The sequence below is a fragment of the Grammomys surdaster genome, unplaced genomic scaffold (assembly GCF_004785775.1).
Source record: "Grammomys surdaster isolate TR1022 unplaced genomic scaffold, NIH_TR_1.0 126185, whole genome shotgun sequence".
Lineage (NCBI taxonomy): Eukaryota > Metazoa > Chordata > Mammalia > Rodentia > Muridae > Grammomys > Grammomys surdaster.
Window position 1 is genome coordinate 4,695,490 of NW_021620991.1, and position 18,599 is coordinate 4,714,088.

The following is an 18,599-nucleotide window of genomic DNA, read 5'->3' on the forward strand; positions in this document are numbered from 1 at the left end:
CCCATCTTAACTGATCAAGGCACCTGCTATAAACCCATCAACTGTATTTCAGGGTGTCTCCACAGTGACAGGGCATCTCCACAGTGACTCTCCTGCACAGGCATCAGTAGAGGATAAGCAGCAGTCACACAGTGACTGAGAAGCCATTGAGGAACCCACACATAAGTTTGGGGAGGACAGACTCATAAGTGATGGCAGGCGGTCCCTGCACAAGAGACACCCTTGGTGCTACACACAGCAATTGGAGTTACAGATCCAATTCTGAAGGACTAAAGCAGCTCAAAGTTGTCACCACACAGCAGGATAGCGGAAAGCTCAAGACACGCGACACAGTTAAAGGGCACTACATGGTAACTACATGGTAAGGATTTCTGGAATGAAAAACAGGCTCAACTTTTGTAAGAACCCAATTTTAATATTTTTAGGCGGGTTTTAAAAATGGAAAGGCTAGCTAGGGGCCATGGCGAACAGTTTAAATCCCAGTACTCTGGAAGCAAAGGCAGGAGGATTTCTGTGAGTTCCAGGCCAGCCAGGGCTATACAATGAGATGTTATCGCAAAATAAATAAAAGTAAAAACCATTCTTAGCTCTTGAGCTGTACAGGAGCCACGCAGAGGCAAGCGGCCGCCATGTCTGCCCCCGCGGGTTTGAAGGCTGGGTTCCTACTGTCAGTTCACAGTGTCCCCCGCCTCACGGTGCTTGGTGCCTTTCCTACATAGCCTATTTATTGATGAGCCTGACACAGAGGACACAGGAGAGGCAGACCCTTGAACTCCTCTGAAGATCTCCCTCAAACTCTGACAGGCCTTTTCCAGACAGGGATGCATGGGTCTCCCTCTTCAGACAGTGGATGGTGGAATTGTAGTGAGAAACCAAGGGAAAATGGGTTAGGGGAGCATACTGCATCTTATGGCTTATTGTCATGCATATTTACACACACACACACACACACACACACTGATTTTACAGTTATTTTAGCTGGACCATTGGTCTATGAGATACAACTGAAACTGTCATTTTCTTTAGAATATATATATATATATATATGTATATATATATATATATATACTTTAGATATATTTTCTTTAGAATACATTCTAATATATAGATTATATATTAGAATATATATACATCTATATATCTATATATCTATATATAGAGAGAGAGATCTTTTTAAGGAGAATCTAGATTGGTCTCCCCGTTGTCCTATTAAAAATGTCAAGAGTTTAAGTAAAAAAAAAAATTAAAATTAAAAAAATGTCAAGGGCTGGACTGGAGAGCTGGCTCAGTGGTTAAGAGCACGGGCTGCCCTTGCAAAGGACCCAGGCTTGATTCCCTAGCACCCACATGGAGGCTCAGCGCCATCCATAACTCCAGCTTTTATGGATCCAACCCTTTCTCTTCTGGCCTCTGCAGGCATCAGGAGTGTCATGTACACACACACACACACACACACATACACACACACACAGAGGCAGGTAAAACACTCATACACATAAAATTTAAAATAAAAAAAGGGATTTAAAAAAGGTAAAGACAAATATATTAGCATTAGAAGAGTCTTGGATGGGGTGCGTGCCCACACATCTAGGATGGTGTTTAAGAATAGGGTGGTAGGGTTGTTTGTGCTACTCCCCAGGATGGTGGGGTCCTAGTGCTTCTTGGTTTCCTGAGGGTCAGTGCATCTCCTAGGATGACGGTACATCACAGCTGGTAGCCTCCTCCTCCTCCTTCTTCTTCCTCTGGAAATCGGCAGCTGCAAGCATCTTCCTCTTGAGCTGCTCCAATGGCCTTCTTAAATGCTAGAAAACAAGAGATACAATGTAACAGACATGTACAATGTAACAGACATGTCAGCCGGCTGTCTCCATCTGTTACCCGAGTCACACCTGTGAGGGTTCTCAACCCTAACCTGAGCAAACTCATGAACCAGGCGATGGCATGTGTGAGCTTCCTAGAGAAAGCTTACTTTATCTGACTGTATTTTACTTTATTTTATTGTGTTCACAGGCAGGGGCTCACTCTGTTGTCTGATTTACAACTCTTCTGTACATCAAGCAGGCCTTGGACATGTAATGACCCCCCTAGATCAGCCTCCTAAGAGCTAGAATTAGAGGTACACCCCAATATGCCAGGATTTCCTCCCTCTCTCCCTTCTTTCGGCTTTAAAAACCATCTTCTATATTTTAGACAATGGCTTGAAACAAACCAACCAAAGCTTGTGCCCAGCTCACAGCGGCCAAAAGCGCAGCCCACGCTGCAGGCGCAGTTGTGGGTTCAGGGCAGTAGCCCTTATTTTATTCTCAAGAGTGTTTCAGGTTTTCATTTCTCTTCCATGTGATCCTGTGGCACCAAGCTTAAAGCTGCTCTCTAGTCCCGTCTATGAAAGGAAAGAACTGATCGGTGTAGGACCAGGGCCTCAGCGGCGGCTCTGCAGCTGCAGCTGGAGGCTGTCACATCTGCGCTTACAGCTGAGTGGCCCTTCCAGCTCTGGTTCTTTTAAACTTAACAAACGGTCCCACTCCAATGTCACCTCTTCTGCGTCCTAGATCATATTTTAAAGAGGAAGAGGGAGAGGAAGGGAAGTAAGTAAGTAATGCTGCTGGGATTGTTTTTTTTTATAATTGTATCCAAGATTAACCAAAATAGTAAGTATTCACTTCAAGTAGGAGAGATTCCCAGATCTGCTGTTCTATTCTGTCCACAACTCCAGACATGGCCTAGGAAACAAACACAAGGTGGCTGAGAGACCGAGAGGAGAGGGAAGACTGGAGACCGAGAGGAGAGGGAAGACTGGCCAAGAATCTCAGGGCCTAAGAAACAGCACAGCAAGAAGCAGCCTGGGTTTCCCCTCTGCCTCTGATTCCTGGAGGGGAAACAAGAAGACTTGAGAGCCCAAGGATGCCAGCACAGAAGTCGGAAAACACTGTTCTCTCCAGCTACAGGACCAGGGACAGGATAGCCTAGCAAGATGGGAAGCTTCTAGACCAGTGGTTCTCAACTTCTGAGTTGTGACCCCCAAGGGGTCAAATGACCTCACAGGGACCACCTAAGAGCATCAGAAAACACAGATACTTACATTACAATTCATAGCAGTAGCAAAAGAGTTATGAGTTGTGGAGAAAATTTAAAAAGGCCGCCACAGCAGCGCAAGCCCCGGAGGGGCTTCCGCCACCATGGCAGGTCCCACATTTGGGACGAAGTCCTATGGTTCCAGCGGCCTGAGGGCCTTGGCAGCGGCAGGCCCCAGTAACACGAGGAAGTCCTTGGTTCCAAAAAGGTTTATTGTCATGGCGGATAATAGATGGATCTGGGCGTACCCCCCAAAAACTCAGGGCAGTCCCGAGTTATATAGGGAGGGAGAAAGGGGGAGGATTGGGGGAAGATCTGGGGGAGGCATGTTTAATTTGCTCTGCCCTCTGGCCTTCATTAGTATGTAAATCCTTAGGGCCTGAGGCCTATAGCCTGGCCTATGTGACTCTATGGAGATGTGACTGCTTTTTAGGATCCTGGATGATGGGAGGGACCGAACTCCTGCCGGTTCTCGCGCAGAATTCCACGGAGAATCTCGGGGTTCTAGGCACCTGCTCCACCATGACCCAGGACACCCTTATGCAGTCCCACAATGAGTAGCAATGAAAAACTGTCATGGTTGGCGGGGTCACCGCAACATAAGGAACTGTATTAAAGGGTCGAAGCGTTAGGAAGGTTGAGAACCACTGCGCTAGACAACCAGGGATCATCACAGCAAAGGCCAGGGCCACCCCCAGGTCCCAGAGGGAAGGGCTGGGGAGAACCTTCTCTGTCACCCTAGACTGGGTCCAGGTTCACCTGCTCTTCCTCAGAGGAAGCTGATAGAGTCTCAGATTATAATCCCACCCCTGGTGGCACCCCGGTGCCAGGTCAGTGGAGGTCACCTGACAGCAGTACCTAAGTGTGCCTTGTCCTCTAAGCCAGAGTAATGTCATCTGAAGCTTGAAAGGATCCGTATAGAAAGGCAACAGCAAGCCCTCTTCCAAGAAAGTTTAGAGCTGAATTCCCTGGGAGTGACTTCTGGGAAAGTCTGAGAAGATGGAAAGTTTACATTCGGTTCCACGTCTCCTAATGTGACAGACACAATGCAGGAGCACTCGGGCAACCAGGAAGAGCCCAGTTTGAGCAGATAGGACTGAGTCGCAGATGCTAAGATAAGAATCTAACATAGTCTCATCAAAACATCCAACAAGTAACCAGGAACACGTGAGAAGCGAAGGGGAGAGCTATGTGCCTCGGTGAGCATCTAGAGTCCCAGCTACTCAGGAGATGAGGTAGGAGCGCTGCCTGAGGTCAGGAGTTCAAGACCAGAAGGGACAACAAAGTGAGACCCAGACAGAGAATCGAAAGGAACCCAGTAGCTACTTTAAAACTGAAAAACTATAATAATTGAAATGTTGGAAATCGACGACAGTCTTCACAGTGGAATGAAGAGGATGGGGTGGGAAATGTCATCATCCAATTCATGGAGAGATGGAGGGACAGACGGATGGACAGACGGACGGACGGACAGAGCCTCAAGGACATGTGGGGCCCTGCTTAGAGATCTGAACAGACATCTCTGGAGCATGGAGGGCTGGAGAAGGGAAACAGGGCTGAATGTTTTTTTTTTTTTTTGGTTTTTCGAGACAGGGTTTCTCTGTATAGCCCTGGCTGTCCTGGAGCTCACTCTGTAGACCAGGCTGGCCTCGAACTCAGAAATCCGCCTGCCTCTGCCTCCCAAGTGCTGGGATTAAAGGCGTGCGCCACCACTGCCCGGCTAGGGCTGAATGTTTTAAAAAGCATTTGAAGAAATAGTGGCTGATTCATCACCACTTGCCGCTGCCTCAGATGTAGGAAACAGCAAAATCTACAAGTTCTAGAAGCTGTCTGAACCTCAAATCAGAGGAGCCCAGGAATCCACACCACATCACTGTCAGAGCTCTCAAGACAAAAGGCAGAGAAAAGTCTGAGGGCAGTGAGCAATGCCATGCTTACAGGGGAAACCCACTGGAATAACAGCAGAACTCTCATCAGAATCCTGGAGGCCAGCAGGAAGTGTCTGCCACCATACAGAAGGGGAAATGCCCTATTTACGCCTATTTATTGTGGCCTATGCAGAAAATCCCAAGGAGTCTGCAAAACACTCCTTGAGCATGGAAGTGTGTTCATCAGAGACACCGGATAGAAGCCAGTTTCACAAGCACACCGCTTCTACAAATAATGAACACATGATCTAAGGCATTTTGTCATGTCCAGTTGTTTAAACAAAAGATGGGGGTGGGACAGGGTGCTGGACACTGCTGGCTCACACCTTTAATCCCAGTAGATCTCTGAGTTCAAGGCCAGCCTGTTCACAGAGTCCTAGGACAACCATGGCTATACAGAAAAACCCTGTCTCAAAGAAAGAAAGAGAGGAAGAAAGAAGGGAGGGAGGGAGGGAAGGAGGGAGGGAGGGAGGGAGGGAAGGAGGGAGGGAGGGAGGGAGGGAAGGAAGAAAGAAGCAAAGAAAGAATTAAAGACAAACAGACCAAGGAGCTGGAGAGATGGCTCAGTGGTTAAGAGCATTGACTGCTCTTCCAGAAGTCCTGAGTTCAGTTCCCAGCACCCATGTCAGGGAGTTCACAATCTCCAACTCCAGCGTGTCTGCCTCCAATGCACATATCATTCACTTAACACAGGCACATGCATACATTAAACAGTTTTAGAGAAGGATTTTTAAGAAGACTGAGGAGATAGCTAGGTGATTAAGGGGCTGGCCACCTACTCATGAGGATGTGAGTTTGGCTCTCTAGAATCCCACAAAATGACCAGGTGAGCATGGCAGCCTGGCTATAATCCCAGACTTGGCAGATAGAGAGAGGAGACCAGATCCTCAGAGCAATCTGGCTAGCAAGCCCGGCCATATAGGTGAGCTCTGAGTTTGATTGACAGACCCTGCTTCAATGAAAAAGATGAAAAAAAAAAATCAAAGATGATCCCGGACATCAAAATGGGGCCTTCACATGCACATTCTCCCACACAGGTATACCCAAATGTATGCAAAATATACAAACACATACACCACACAGACACACATATGAAAAAGAGAGGGCAGTAAATACCCACGCCTAAATCTAAAAAAAAAAAAAAAAAAAAAAAAGGATATGGGACTTATATATTGTAAATTACAAAATATCGGTAAGGTACGAGAAAGTATAAATAGAGAGACACTATGTTCATGGAGAGGGACAGCTAACGGGAAGATCCGCAGATTTTATGAAACCTCCGTCAGAATACCAGCTGCCTTTCTGTAGACAGATAAGAGTCTCAGAAAATTTACATGGAAAGATAAAAGAAACAGTTTAAATAGCTAAAACAAACCTGAACAGGTAAGATGGAGCGGGGAGGATCCTCTACTCTCTACCCAGTTTTGAGACTGATTTTGTAATCACAGTAATCAAGACTTCCGTGGTGCTGGAATAGACACACGACTGTAACAGAAGAGAGGGACTCCGCCCCCTCACAAGCACAGCCAATGATTGGGGACTCCGCCCCCTCACAAACAGCCAATGATCAGGGACTCTACTCTCACAAGCACAGCCAATGATCAGGGACTCTACTCTCACAAGCACAGCCAATAATTGGGGACTCCGCCCCCCATAAACAGCCAATGATCGGGGAGTCTGCCCCCTCATAAACATAGCTGATGATTGGGGACTCCGCCCCCTCACAAACAGCCAGTGATGGGGATAGACAGAGGAGGGAGAATAATGTTTCTTTGAGTGACACTGGAACAGGACACGCATGGCTCCCTAACCCCCAAAAGAAAAAGTCTGGATCTTAATTTCTGACACTTCATAGCTAACTAACTTAGAGCTTTAAATGTCAAACACAAAAGTGTAAAACGTCGACACTACCACTGCCGAAAATTCTCAACCCTCCAGACCCAGGATGTAGGGAAGGGTTCTTAGATGCGGGCTGGCGAGGTAGCTCGGCTAAAAGCACCTGCTGCAGAAACTTGAGGGCTTAAGTTTGATCCCTGGGACCCACGAGGAAGAAAGAAAGCACTTATGCCCACAGGGACTCCTCTGACCTACACACGTGCACTTGCATGTGACTAGCCACGCACACTCGCGCCCCCCATGAACTCCAACACACACACACACATCCATACCCCCCCACACACACTCATGCCTCCCTATGCCTCCCCCACACACATATCCTCCCTCTCTCTCTCTCTCTCTCTCTCTCTCTTTCTCTCTCTCTCTCTCTATGTGTTTGTGGGGGGGGGGGGAGAGATGTAAAAACTATTTTCCCTTTTTTTAAAGGAACTATTTTGAAGCCAGATCCAGTGGTGACATATTGTAAGGCCAGCATTCCTATGGCAAGATGGGGGTAGGGGATCGAAAGCTTGAGTCTACACAGCTTAGCGAAACAAGAGAGACTCTGCCTCAGCCAAGTGAAAGGAAAGAATCTCCCTCTGCAGGAGATCTTCTGACCTCAGCGCACACACAAAATAAACAAAAACGAACTCAAAAAAATCTGGCTCTACAACTGCATTTATCTTAAGAGACACAAAAACTTAACCTTCACGTGAAACCTATGCATAAACATCCATAGATTTGGGGTTTTGTTGTTGCTGTTGTTTTTGTTTAGTTTGTGGGCTTTTTTTTTTTTTAACATGTAAGAGTAAAAATATCACGGGGCTAGAAAGAGGGCTCAGTAGTTGAGCAATCGCTGCTCCTGCAAAGGACCCTAGATCAGTTCCCAGCACCCACTCAGTGATGCGTAACTGCCTGTAAGCCCCGTTCCAGAGGATCTGGCCGCCACATGTTCCTGCGTGGGTGTGATACACATAAAACTCATGAAAGCAAACACACGTGACATAAATTAAATAAATAATAAATACACTTTTTAAGCAACTAGTAGTCAGAATGGAAACTAGATGAGTGGATGCCAGAGAAAGGGCGGACAGCGGGGGGTGGGGGGTGGGGGGTGGGGGGGGTGGGCTGACGAGAGCCAACAGGGCCGTACTTGTGGATAGTTTGGGGATTTTGCTTGTTGTTGAATCATGTGACTCCTACTTTCTGTCTCTCCCAGGCTCCAGGCCTGCACCCCACGCCCCTCTTTACAAGCTGCCTATTTCAGTTGTGTTACATGAATCTATACACCTGGTATAGTGGCTGACAGCTATGTGTGTCCTGTACATCAGTGTCCTGGCTTCATTGTGACATTAAAGGCTTGTGGATGCCATGTGATGCTATCTTGCTCCTTGTTTGGGACTCTCTGTGAATGTGTAATTATATAAACATTAAAAGGTTTTTAAAGTTCTTTTTTTTTTTTTAATTTCAGGTCACTCATTACTAATTAGTTAATACCTTTGAAAACATGTTCCCAGAAACCTTATTGACTCTCTGGGTAGGGAAGTGGTGATGATTCTTTTGGTAGTATATAGGGCTCCACTGGAAAGAGGCCTGGGCAGGAGAGAGGAAGTCAAAGAAAAAGAACAGACATCTGCAGCTGGGGACATGCACAGTGTCCCCTTCATTCATTAGGAAAGGACAGATAGCCCTGTGGAAAACTTCTCAGCGTAAGAAATCCAAACTGCAAATGTGAAAAGGCAAAAAGGCATCTAACTTCAACCATCACCAAGGAAATATAAATCCAAACCACAATAAGCTCCTCTTCCCCACCCACCAGACATATAAAAATAGCGCTGCCCCATTCACACGGAAGTGGAGCGAATGGAGAACTCAAAGCTCTCTGAAGAGGCATCCAGTGTGGTCCCCATCATTTCGGAAAAGTTTGACCTACTGCCTCGGACAGGACTTAAGTTCCTCATCCCCACATCTCCCCCGCTGCAGGTTAAAAAACAAAGCTTGATTCTTGGACTAGTAAACAGCAAGCAGCCCTACCCTGCTGGACCACCTCTCCGGTTCTGTCCTCAGACTTTTACAGTGTGCTTGTGTGCCTGCGCACGCATGCGCAGGCGCATGTGCTTGACCTAGTCCTACGTGCGAGAAGACAATCTGTGGGGATCAGTTAGTTCTCTCCTACTACCCAGGTTGGAGCTCAGGTTATCAGACTTTGCAGCAAGTGTCTTTACCTACTGGGCTCTCCTCAGATATTTTAACCAATTTCCATGCTTCTGTCTGCTCTCATTTGGGGCTCCAATTTTGCCATCTGGATTCTCTTTATCTCTGACTGTCTCGTAAGTGGCTTGTCCGCTCTCATCCTGTCCTTCACAAAGTCAGAGCACACGCTGCACTTTCTGTGGATCATAAAATGCATGTAGACCCTGAAAGCTTTTGTGTACGGTACGGAATCTATACCAGACGGTAGCTGGATTCCTTGCAGCATCTTATTTATGAGTGGGTGAAATCTGCCTCTGAAAGCGTTCGTTCACTCCACAGCAGTCCACCCTGCACCCACTTCCACACGATCCGGTTCTCCCTGCTTCCTTAAGTGTAGACCTGAGCCAAGGCCGAGGCTATTTACCATCCAGAGAAGTAACTCTGGGTGGGGTGGTGCTCTGTATAGCGGTGTGCATGCATTGACACGTGTGCAAGTGTGGTCCACCTTTGTTTGTTTGCTTGCTTTTTTTGTGAGACAGGGACTCTCACTAGCTTGGACTTCACCAACTAGGCAAGGCTGGTTAGCACGCCCCTGGGACCTGCCTGTCACTATCTGCTCTGTGTTGGGAGCAAGCCACTGCTTCTTACACAGATCTGGGTGTTAGCGTGTCTTTGTGTAAAACAAACACTTTTCCAACTGGGCTAGCCCCCCAGCTTCTGAGCAGAGTTCTTTCCCAGCTCCTCTGTGCCACGGGCTCACTGGGTGCCCACACTCACATGTGCACAGTTATCTGGGACTGTGGTATCTGTGTCTGATGTCCTCTCCATGCTCTAGGTTCTCTTCTGTCTCTGTTTCTGCCCTAGTGGCCACCCTTTGCATTGTGGGGCAGGAGAGCCTCCTCAGCCATTGTTCCAGCTATACCTCCCAGCACCAAGTCACAACCACCCCAACGATGTCACCAGACTCTTGGCTGCTTTGTGGGTCCTTTTTCTTCCTCTCTTCTCCACCCCTTCACTTCTTCCAACCCCCTAACACCAGGTAAGAGAGAAGAAAGAATAGAATGGGGGTGGGGGGAGGATGGTAGCATTAGACTACTCCCTGCTAGCTAGGGGGGTCTCAAGTTCCTTGGGGCAAGTTTGATATTCTCCTAATTTCTTCTTTTCATCTTTTCGCACCGACTACTTAACAAACCACAACCAACAGCATTCAACCATTTCCTTCTAGCGGGTTCTATAATTTATGTATCCTCTGAAAAGTCCCCCTTTTAGCAGGGCTCTATAATTTATAAATCCTTTGAAAAGTCCCCAGAAGTCCAAATGTCACACACGGAAACTAACTGCACGTGGCAATATCACACCCCCTGTTAGAGCACAAGGCAAACTGTCGACAGCTGCTGTGGACAATCTGAAGCAGCCCTATATCCCACACCTGGGATTAAAGCAAAAATACATATTATTCCTGTGTTTTTAAAGAAACCAAAATTCTCACTACACAACTGCCTCCAGGCATTGCCAGTATCCTTGTGGGAAAAAAGCTTGTCCCAGCTTTGCAACTATGTGCTAGCCGATCGTACACCTATTAAAAAAAAAAAAATCCAAGCCTGCAGTATGAGGTGAGTAAAAGGCAGTCTCGCCACACAAGCCTGAAGACCTGTGTCCAGTCCCTGAAACAGGAAGACAACACATTCTGAGACATTGCCATCTGACTCCCAGACATGTGTCCTGTCTCCCCCAACATCCCATACTGTATTGGCCTTACGTTGCTTGAATAAGTGGGGGAATTTCTTTCTGATCCATTTGGGCACAGAGAACGGGAGAAGGATGAAGATCAGGACCAGCAGCAAGGTTGATGTCAGTGCCAGGAACAAGGTAAGGACCTGCAAGTAGCGCCCTCCTGTGGGAGCAAGGAGATACTGAGGTAGGCTCTGGGGAGGCAGTGCCTGGGCACCCCAACCCATAACTCAATAAGCTTAGATGACTTTACAGTCTTTTGTTTGTTTGTTCTGTTTTGTTTTTGAGATGGGGTCTCATGTATCCCAGGCTAGCCTCAAACTCCACATGTACCTGAGGATAACTTCAAACTCCCTATCCTCCTTCCTCTACCACCAGAGTGGGGATTACAGGTATACACCACCACGCCCAAATTCATACAGTTCTGGGGAGGGAATCCAGGGCCTTTCCAGCATGTGAGGCAAGTATTCTATCAACTGAGTCACAACCCGAGTCCTAAACCTAAGCGGCTTTTAAAAATGAACCCAAATGTGGGCTGGAGAGATGGCTCAGCAGTTAGAGCACTGGCTGCTTTTCCAGAGGTCCTGAGTTCAATTCTCAACAACCACCTGTAATGGGATCCAATGCCCTCTTCTGGTGTGACTGCAGAGAGTAACAATGCATTCATATGTTGGGATACTAAGTAGTCTGTCCTACGAAACATAGAAAATATGTGAGTCCTGTCAGCCCTGTGGACTTAGCCTTCGTGAAGGTATGCTACCTGTATGGAACAAGGATTGCTGTTACTGACTGACTAACAGCAGGAAACAAGGCAGAGTACTAAGAGTAAGTACCTGCTGAGGACAGAACTGGGACACCCAGCAGTGCTAAGAGCATTCCCATGTAGTATGAATAGACATCATGCGTTTATGTAGCCCAGGCTATCCTGGAACTTGCCATCTTCCTGCCTCAACCTCCATAGTGGAGCGATTCCAGTTGTATGCTACCATAGCTGCTTATGAACTTTTATCTAACAGCAATTAAACAATTACCTGGCTCTCCCTCTGGAGGAGTCACAGCAGTAGTGGCAGTAGTGGCGGCACTTGGAGAGAAGCTGACCACAGTGGGTCCACAGACCACGTCTTTCTCCTTGGTCCCATTCTTAAGCACAGATCTTCCGGCTAGAGAGCAGCTTAAACAGGTCAAGAAGGAGCTCAGACGGTTAATTTACACAGGCGCATAGTGAGAAACTTTGTATCCAAGCGGTGGGCGGGCCTAGGCTCACAAGCAGAGTGCAGACGTGAGAAAGTAACTAGAGGCTCCCTGACCTCTCGCCCGTCTTCCTCAGCTTCCAGGTACCATAAGCCTCAGACATTCCACCTCCCATCAGGCCTCCTCTCTCTCCCCAGGCTGAGGAGCCACATGTACACCATCTTACTCCATTACAGCCAAGTACATGGCTCCACGTGTTTGCCTCTCCATCTTTCCCCTCAAGTTCTTGCTCCTTTGAGTAACCTGGGCACACGTGGGGCATCAATAGGGATGGGGGCGGGGAGGATGTCCAGCAGTGTCGTCAGACAATGTAGGCGTAAGCCCTAGGTCTGCACTTCAGAGTGACCGTCGGCAGATTTATAAAGCCTCGGTTTGCTCAGCAGCTTAAAAGACGGGCAGCCTGTGCTCCCAGAATTGGGATAAAAGAAAGTGAGTAAGTCCCAGGGACACAGGCTTCTGAATAGCAGCTGATATTGCCATCACCACCATCATCACCATCACCACCACTCACAGGGTTTCTCCTTTTCTCCTGTTGACACCCCATTTTACAAACACCAACTTGGATATTGCATAAATATAAGCAATTTAAGTGGAAAGAGCTTTTTAAAAAACATATGAGTCTATCACCCACCAGTACACTTGTTAATTGTTGCAAATATGTAACTGAAGTAACAAAAAACTCACTTTCTGCTAAGGAAATCAGACAGAAGATCACAGGCATCGGAAATGTGATTTTACCATCGGGTCAGTAGTCCCTATGACTGCCAGCTTGCCTCATAACCCTGAGCCGTGTGTTCCATGCCCAGACTCCTGTTGTCCTAGGTACCATCAAACCTCACCTGGACCAGTGCCCACCCCCAGAGCCCAGTGACAACCTTGCAAGCCTATGAGTGCCTCTGGACCGCTTCCACTGCCGGTGTCCCTCCAGTGGCCAGCACAGAACTTACGTATGTGCTGGAGACAGAGCCTCAACCCCCTACCACGCACATAGCATGGGTTCTGAGGAAATGCCCATATTCACACGTGGTTCTGTAAGCACACAGAGTTCCCCTGTCACCTAGGGGCTTGTCACTGCGGATCTACATTCTAGTGACGGTGTCCTTCTCTTTCAGTTTATCCCAGGGTCTATGTGTTGTAAGAAAAGTAAGAGTGCATACATACTTCGTCCAGGGTCGACAGACGCCAGCACCGTTCTGGTCATTAAACGTTCCCAAGCTACAGGTCTTACAACCTTGAAGAAAGGTTGAGGGTCAGTAGAACGCATTTTACCATCTCTCTGGTTTCCCAGTGGTGAGCAACTGACTCGGGTCATTAGGTCAGCCTGTGCACACTGCTTTTTGGCTATTTTGAAGATTTGCTTAATTTTTTTTAATTCATGTGTGTGTGTGTGTGTGTGTGTGTGTGTGTGTGTCCATGGACAAGTTCACATGAGTGCAGATGCCCTCAGAGTGCAGAAGAGAGCACCAGATCTCCTGGCGCTGGCGTGACAGGCCATTGTGAGCTGCATGATGTGGGTGCTGGGAACTGAACTTGGGTCCTCTGCAAAGGCAGCAGTCACTCTAAAGCACCCACTTACTGATTCTTGCACCGGAAGCCTGGGGTTGCACATGTCCAGTCTAATCATACAAGGAGTACTGTGCACACCTGAAGTACTGTACGGATGCATGGTTCTGATGTCCTGGTTTCAGATTATTTCCACTTATGGGAACACAATAGAATGTACTAGAATGGATTGAAAACACCTGTCAGCAATAGTTCTGCGTCTCTGTCCGCTTCTTGCTATGTTTAGGTTCTCAGACTTATGCCTGCCATCCGGGTGCAGAGAGAGCAACCTACCCTGCTCCGTTAGCTCCTGGCCAGGCCTGCAGTCCTTTTCACACCTGGTGCACTTTGGCCCCAAGCAGTGGAATCCCTCCGTGCACTCACACTCCGCGTTTTGGGTAAAGGAGCAATGCTTCTTGAACCTGAAATAACCTACAAAGCACAACTCTGTGTTACCCTTGACCTCCAAATTCAGGAAATGAATCTCTGTTTTGTGGTTTTATGTATATATGTATATACATGTATATATACATATATGTACACATACATACACATGGGTGTATATATACATATATGTACACATACATACACACACATATATATACACATGCACATATACATTATATACACATATCATATATATACACACATGTACACATACATACACATGTATGTATATACATATATGTACACATACATACACATATATGTATATACACACATATACATTATATACACATATCATATATATATACTTATACATCATATGTACATATATATACATCATATATACACATATACATCATATGTACATATATGCATGTATACATCATATGTACATTACATATGTACACATATATGTACATACATATTCATGATTGCTCTCCTTATGTTAGTGACATCATAACTTTAAAACATCAAGTTGGCCTGTTTACTTTCTTTTTCTATTTTGAAATAGGGTCTCGTTGTGGTCCAGGCTAGCGTTAAACTGAAAATCCTCCTGCTTTCAATTCCTAGTGCTGGATCTGTGTGCCACGATGCCTGGTTCAAAATGTTTTATATTTAATCTCCGTTACAATGTTTTTATGCTTTGCTTATTAAAACCTTTTCTTGGGCTGGTGGTGTGGCTCAGTGGTAGAGTGCTTGCCTGGCGTGCCAAAGACTTGGGTCCCATCCCCGCCTCATAAAACAAGCATTCTCAATCTGTGGGTAGTGACCCCTTTCAGGGTTGGATGACCCTTTCACAGGGGTTGTCTAAGGTAATGGGAAAACACAGACGTTTACATTACGACGTGTAACAGTAGCAAAATTACAGTTATGAAGTAACAATGAAAATAACTTTATGGTTGGGGGTCACCACAACAGAGGAACTGTATAAAAGGGAACCACTAACATAAACTCTGTGGTGGTGCATACCTATAATCTTAGCACTTGGACAGGAAGATGAGGTGTTTGAGGATAGTCTGGGCTACCCGGGACTTTAAAAAAAAATCCAGGCATGGTAGCGCCCATCTTTAATCTCAGCACTCCAGAGGTAGAGGCAGGTGATTCTCTCTGAGTTCCAGGAGCAGCTTGGTCTATAGAGTAAGTTCCAGGTCAGCCAAGGCTACATAATGGAATCCAGTCTCAAAACAAAGCAACAACAACGAAAAGAAAAAGCCTCTCACATCAAGTGAGTATTTACTCTATTACTCAAAAAGTTCAGCAAAAATGATTGCTATTTCATGAAATAATTTTACTACAGCTGGCTGTGGACAGAGGTGTCAGCTCGCAGGCGAGGCTCAAGCTTTTAAACAAGATCAGTTAGTGAACAGGGACAAAAGCTTAGCTCGGCCCAACGGTCTTAATGATGAAGATGTCTCCCCTCTAAAGCAAACCTCCAGACTTGGGAGGCTGAGGAACGGGAGTCACAAGTTCCAGTCTAGCCTGGGCAATAGCAAGTTCTCCTTTCAAGACAGACAGACAGACAGACTGACCTACCTTGACACACTCTGCAGATATCACAGTTCGGCTGTCCCCCTATGCTGGAGTATGTGCTTTCAGGACATCTCTTGCAGACTGGATTGTATTTACTGCAGTAAGTACCTGTGAGAAGTGTAACAGGCATTTGTGTCTGACAACATATGACCAGCGCTCACAGCGTTATGACATTTACAAGGACATCAGAATAAATATTCCGTCTGTCCTCTCGGCATCATGGTGATAGACACGTTTACTGACTGGCATTTTAAGGCTGCACACGTTTGCAGGGTGATCCTTGGCACAATCCAGCAGCCAGGAATAACAACATATAAATGCTGTGACAAAGAAATCAAGAGAAGAAAACCTCAAATCTGATGAGCAATTCCTCTGGGAAGAGAGCAGAGCGGGACGGACTCAGGAGAAGGGCGATGTGGCCGGCCACCTCTTGCTCCTAACTGCTGAATGCGAGTCTCATAAAAAGCTCGCATTTACCGTGTGCTGTTTGGAGCCTGTCCTGGGACCCTTCCACGCGGCCCTATGAGACAGCCTCTCTGACGATGCTCAGATGGCAAGTTGATATGGCAAGATTAAGTGAGCGAGCTGGGTCCCCATGGCCGCTTTGTTGTATTCAGCAAGCTTTTGCAAGGGAATGAGTAGCTTCTAACCAGGTGTTTGGGTTGCAATATGCTTGGCCCCATGTGGAGTACCACTATTAGGAGGTGTGGCCTTGTTGGAGTAGGAGTGGCCTTATTGGAGTGGGTGTGGCCTTGTTGGAGTAGGTGTGGCCTTGTTGAGGTGGGTGTGTCGCAGTGGGCTTTGAAGTCTTTTAATGCTCAAGCTCTGCCCAGTGTGGAAGAGAGCCCCCTCCTGGCTGCCTTTGGATCAAGATGTAGAACTCTCAGCTCCTTCTCCAGCACCAAGTCTACCTGGTGGGAAGATTCCACGCTCTCACCGTGATGATAATGGACTGAATGCCTGAATCTGTAAGCCAGCCCCAATTAAACGGTGCTCTTTATGATAGCTGCCTTGGTCATGGGGTCTCTTCACAGAAATGGAACCCTAACTAAGGCACCAGGCTAACCAAACTGAGTCTTCAACAGCCAGAGAAAGCACCTGCCCCTTTGGCACTTACCAGGTTTACAGTTGTCACAGGGGCTCTGCGCGGCTCTCACCTTCTCGGAGCCCACCAGCAGCAGCACAGTGACCACCATGTTGTAACAGTTGTTTGCCATATCGAAGTGTCTGTCGTTCACGTGCACGCGACACTAGCAAAGGAGATTCCAAAAGCATCTCAGTCAGACGAGCTGCTATCGGGCTGCTACTGTCTGTCGCTTGACTGGTAGCATGCTTGCTTAACAGGCACCAGTGTGCAGAAACCCGGAGTGGTAGTGGATGCCTGAAACCCCGGCACACACGTGATGGCAGCAGGAGGAGCAAGAGTCCAAGGTCACCCTCAACTGCAGAGAAAGTTCCAGGCCAACCTGGGCTACATGAGACCCTGCCTTTAAAAGAGGGGGCTATCTCACAAGTGTCATTCTGTAAACTATAAGCAGGGTGGGTCTCCCTTCCCAAACAGTCTACATTGTCAACGATACTGAAGCAGTCCCTCAGGGTTTTAAGGAGCATCTAAGACTGGAATATTGGGGCTGGAGAGATGAGTCAATGCTTGAAAGCACACATTGCTGCTGTAAAGGACTCAGGTTCAATTCCCAAAACTCATACTGGGAGGCTCACAACTGTCTATAACTCCAGCTCCAGGGACTCTTAATGCCTCTGGCTGTCTGCACCCAAGCGTACAAACACATACAAATACAATCTAACATTTTAAAGTCCTTTAAGAAAAACACTGGAATATTATGGAAACAGAAAGTTCAGAGTTCTACAGTAGTCACCGGCTTTATGCATGTCTGCAACGCCCAAGGGTGAAATCTCATGTTCTCCACAAACACAGGGACAAGGAAAACAGGAGTATTACAGCTTTCAGATTATCAGCAGTGGCATCAGATTGCAGCTATGCTGCCCCTGAAGCAGAGCCCAGGTGGCCAGTGTCATCTGAGGGGTCCCCTCACAGAGAGGAGAGCCTATGGCTATCGCTCTGGTTATTTGACTGGACATTTAACTGGACACATTTTAAAGACCCCTGTTAATCCACTGTCAGGGTTTCTTAAGCACAGACAGACCTGCACTTGCTAATTTTGAGATTTGAAGCTTGTAAAACAAACAAAAAAAGGCAATTAAAAACAAATTATCAGGCTGGTGCGAAAGCTCAGGCGGTAGAGTTCCTGCCCAGCATGCATGAAAGCCTGGTTGGTACTCAATCAGGTACAGTGGTCCATAGCTGTAATCCTAGCATCCAGGAGATGGAGGCAGGAGAATCAGAAATTCATGGTCATCCTTGGCTATACAGAGAGTTTGAGACTAGACTGGGCTACACAAGATCCTGTCCAAAAAAAAAAAAAAAAAAAGAAAAAGAAAAAAGAAAGAAAGAAAGAAAGAAAGAGAAAAAGGTGGGGGGTACTAACTTCATTTTTCTTGGTCTTTATGTCTATGAGATAGAAGTTATAAATTACCAGGGAAGAACAGTCTAGAAATCTGCACTGAGAACACAGTCCACCCTCACTTCTCTAGTCTCCCATTAGTTCCAAGCAGACAAACCTTGCGATCTCAAGGGAGCGAAGAACGTTCTGCTCCTTAGCAGCTCAGTGAGGTTCTGCTGCTCCAGAAAGACCACAGGTCAAACACAGGACCTGTGACTCAACTGAGCAGGGCCTCCTGGGAAATCCCCACACTGCTCTGTGAGGTGGTTCATCTCCTCGCTACCCTCAAAATCCCCAGAACTCCGGTCCCCACTTGATGTCACTGTGAAGAGGTTCTTGGAATCAGCTGTTGACCATTAGGACGTTTCCTGGACGACTTTAGGAAACAAATTTGGTCACTTAACATAGTCCTTCATCCATGCCAAAGCTTTTAATGTGTCCTTAAAATACAGGAGACTTAAGGGCTGAGACGAATCATCTCCTAAACCATAAGAACAGAGAGACAGAC

General features: G+C 46.9%; 1 protein-coding gene across 1 annotated transcript; it reads right to left on the bottom strand.

Moving 5' to 3' along the window:
• Positions 1-1,520: 1,520 nt before the first annotated feature.
• Tnfrsf9 (TNF receptor superfamily member 9) lies at positions 1,521-18,287 on the bottom strand. The gene is made up of 8 exons (XM_028757978.1): positions 18,210-18,287; positions 16,687-16,819; positions 15,573-15,677; positions 13,887-14,024; positions 13,212-13,281; positions 11,831-11,970; positions 10,828-10,962; positions 1,521-1,802 (listed from the first exon to the last, which is right to left on the bottom strand). Exons 2-8 carry the CDS (start codon positions 16,784-16,786, stop codon positions 1,705-1,707), a joined length of 786 nt encoding a protein of 261 aa, XP_028613811.1. The 5' UTR covers positions 16,787-16,819; positions 18,210-18,287; the 3' UTR covers positions 1,521-1,704.
• Between the last annotated feature and the right edge of the window lie 312 nt (positions 18,288-18,599).

Coding starts and splice junctions, on each gene's coding strand:
- Tnfrsf9 (XM_028757978.1), bottom strand. CDS start 16,786: ATGGCAAACAACTGTTACAACATGGTGGTCACTGTGCTGCTGCTGGTG. Junction 14,025..15,572: donor TATCTGCAGAGTGTGTCAAG/GTAGGTCAGTCT, acceptor TGTGCTTTGTAG/GTTATTTCAGGTTCAAGAAG. Junction 10,963..11,830: donor TCCTCCAGAGGGAGAGCCAG/GTAATTGTTTAA, acceptor TTGCTCCCACAG/GAGGGCGCTACTTGCAGGTC.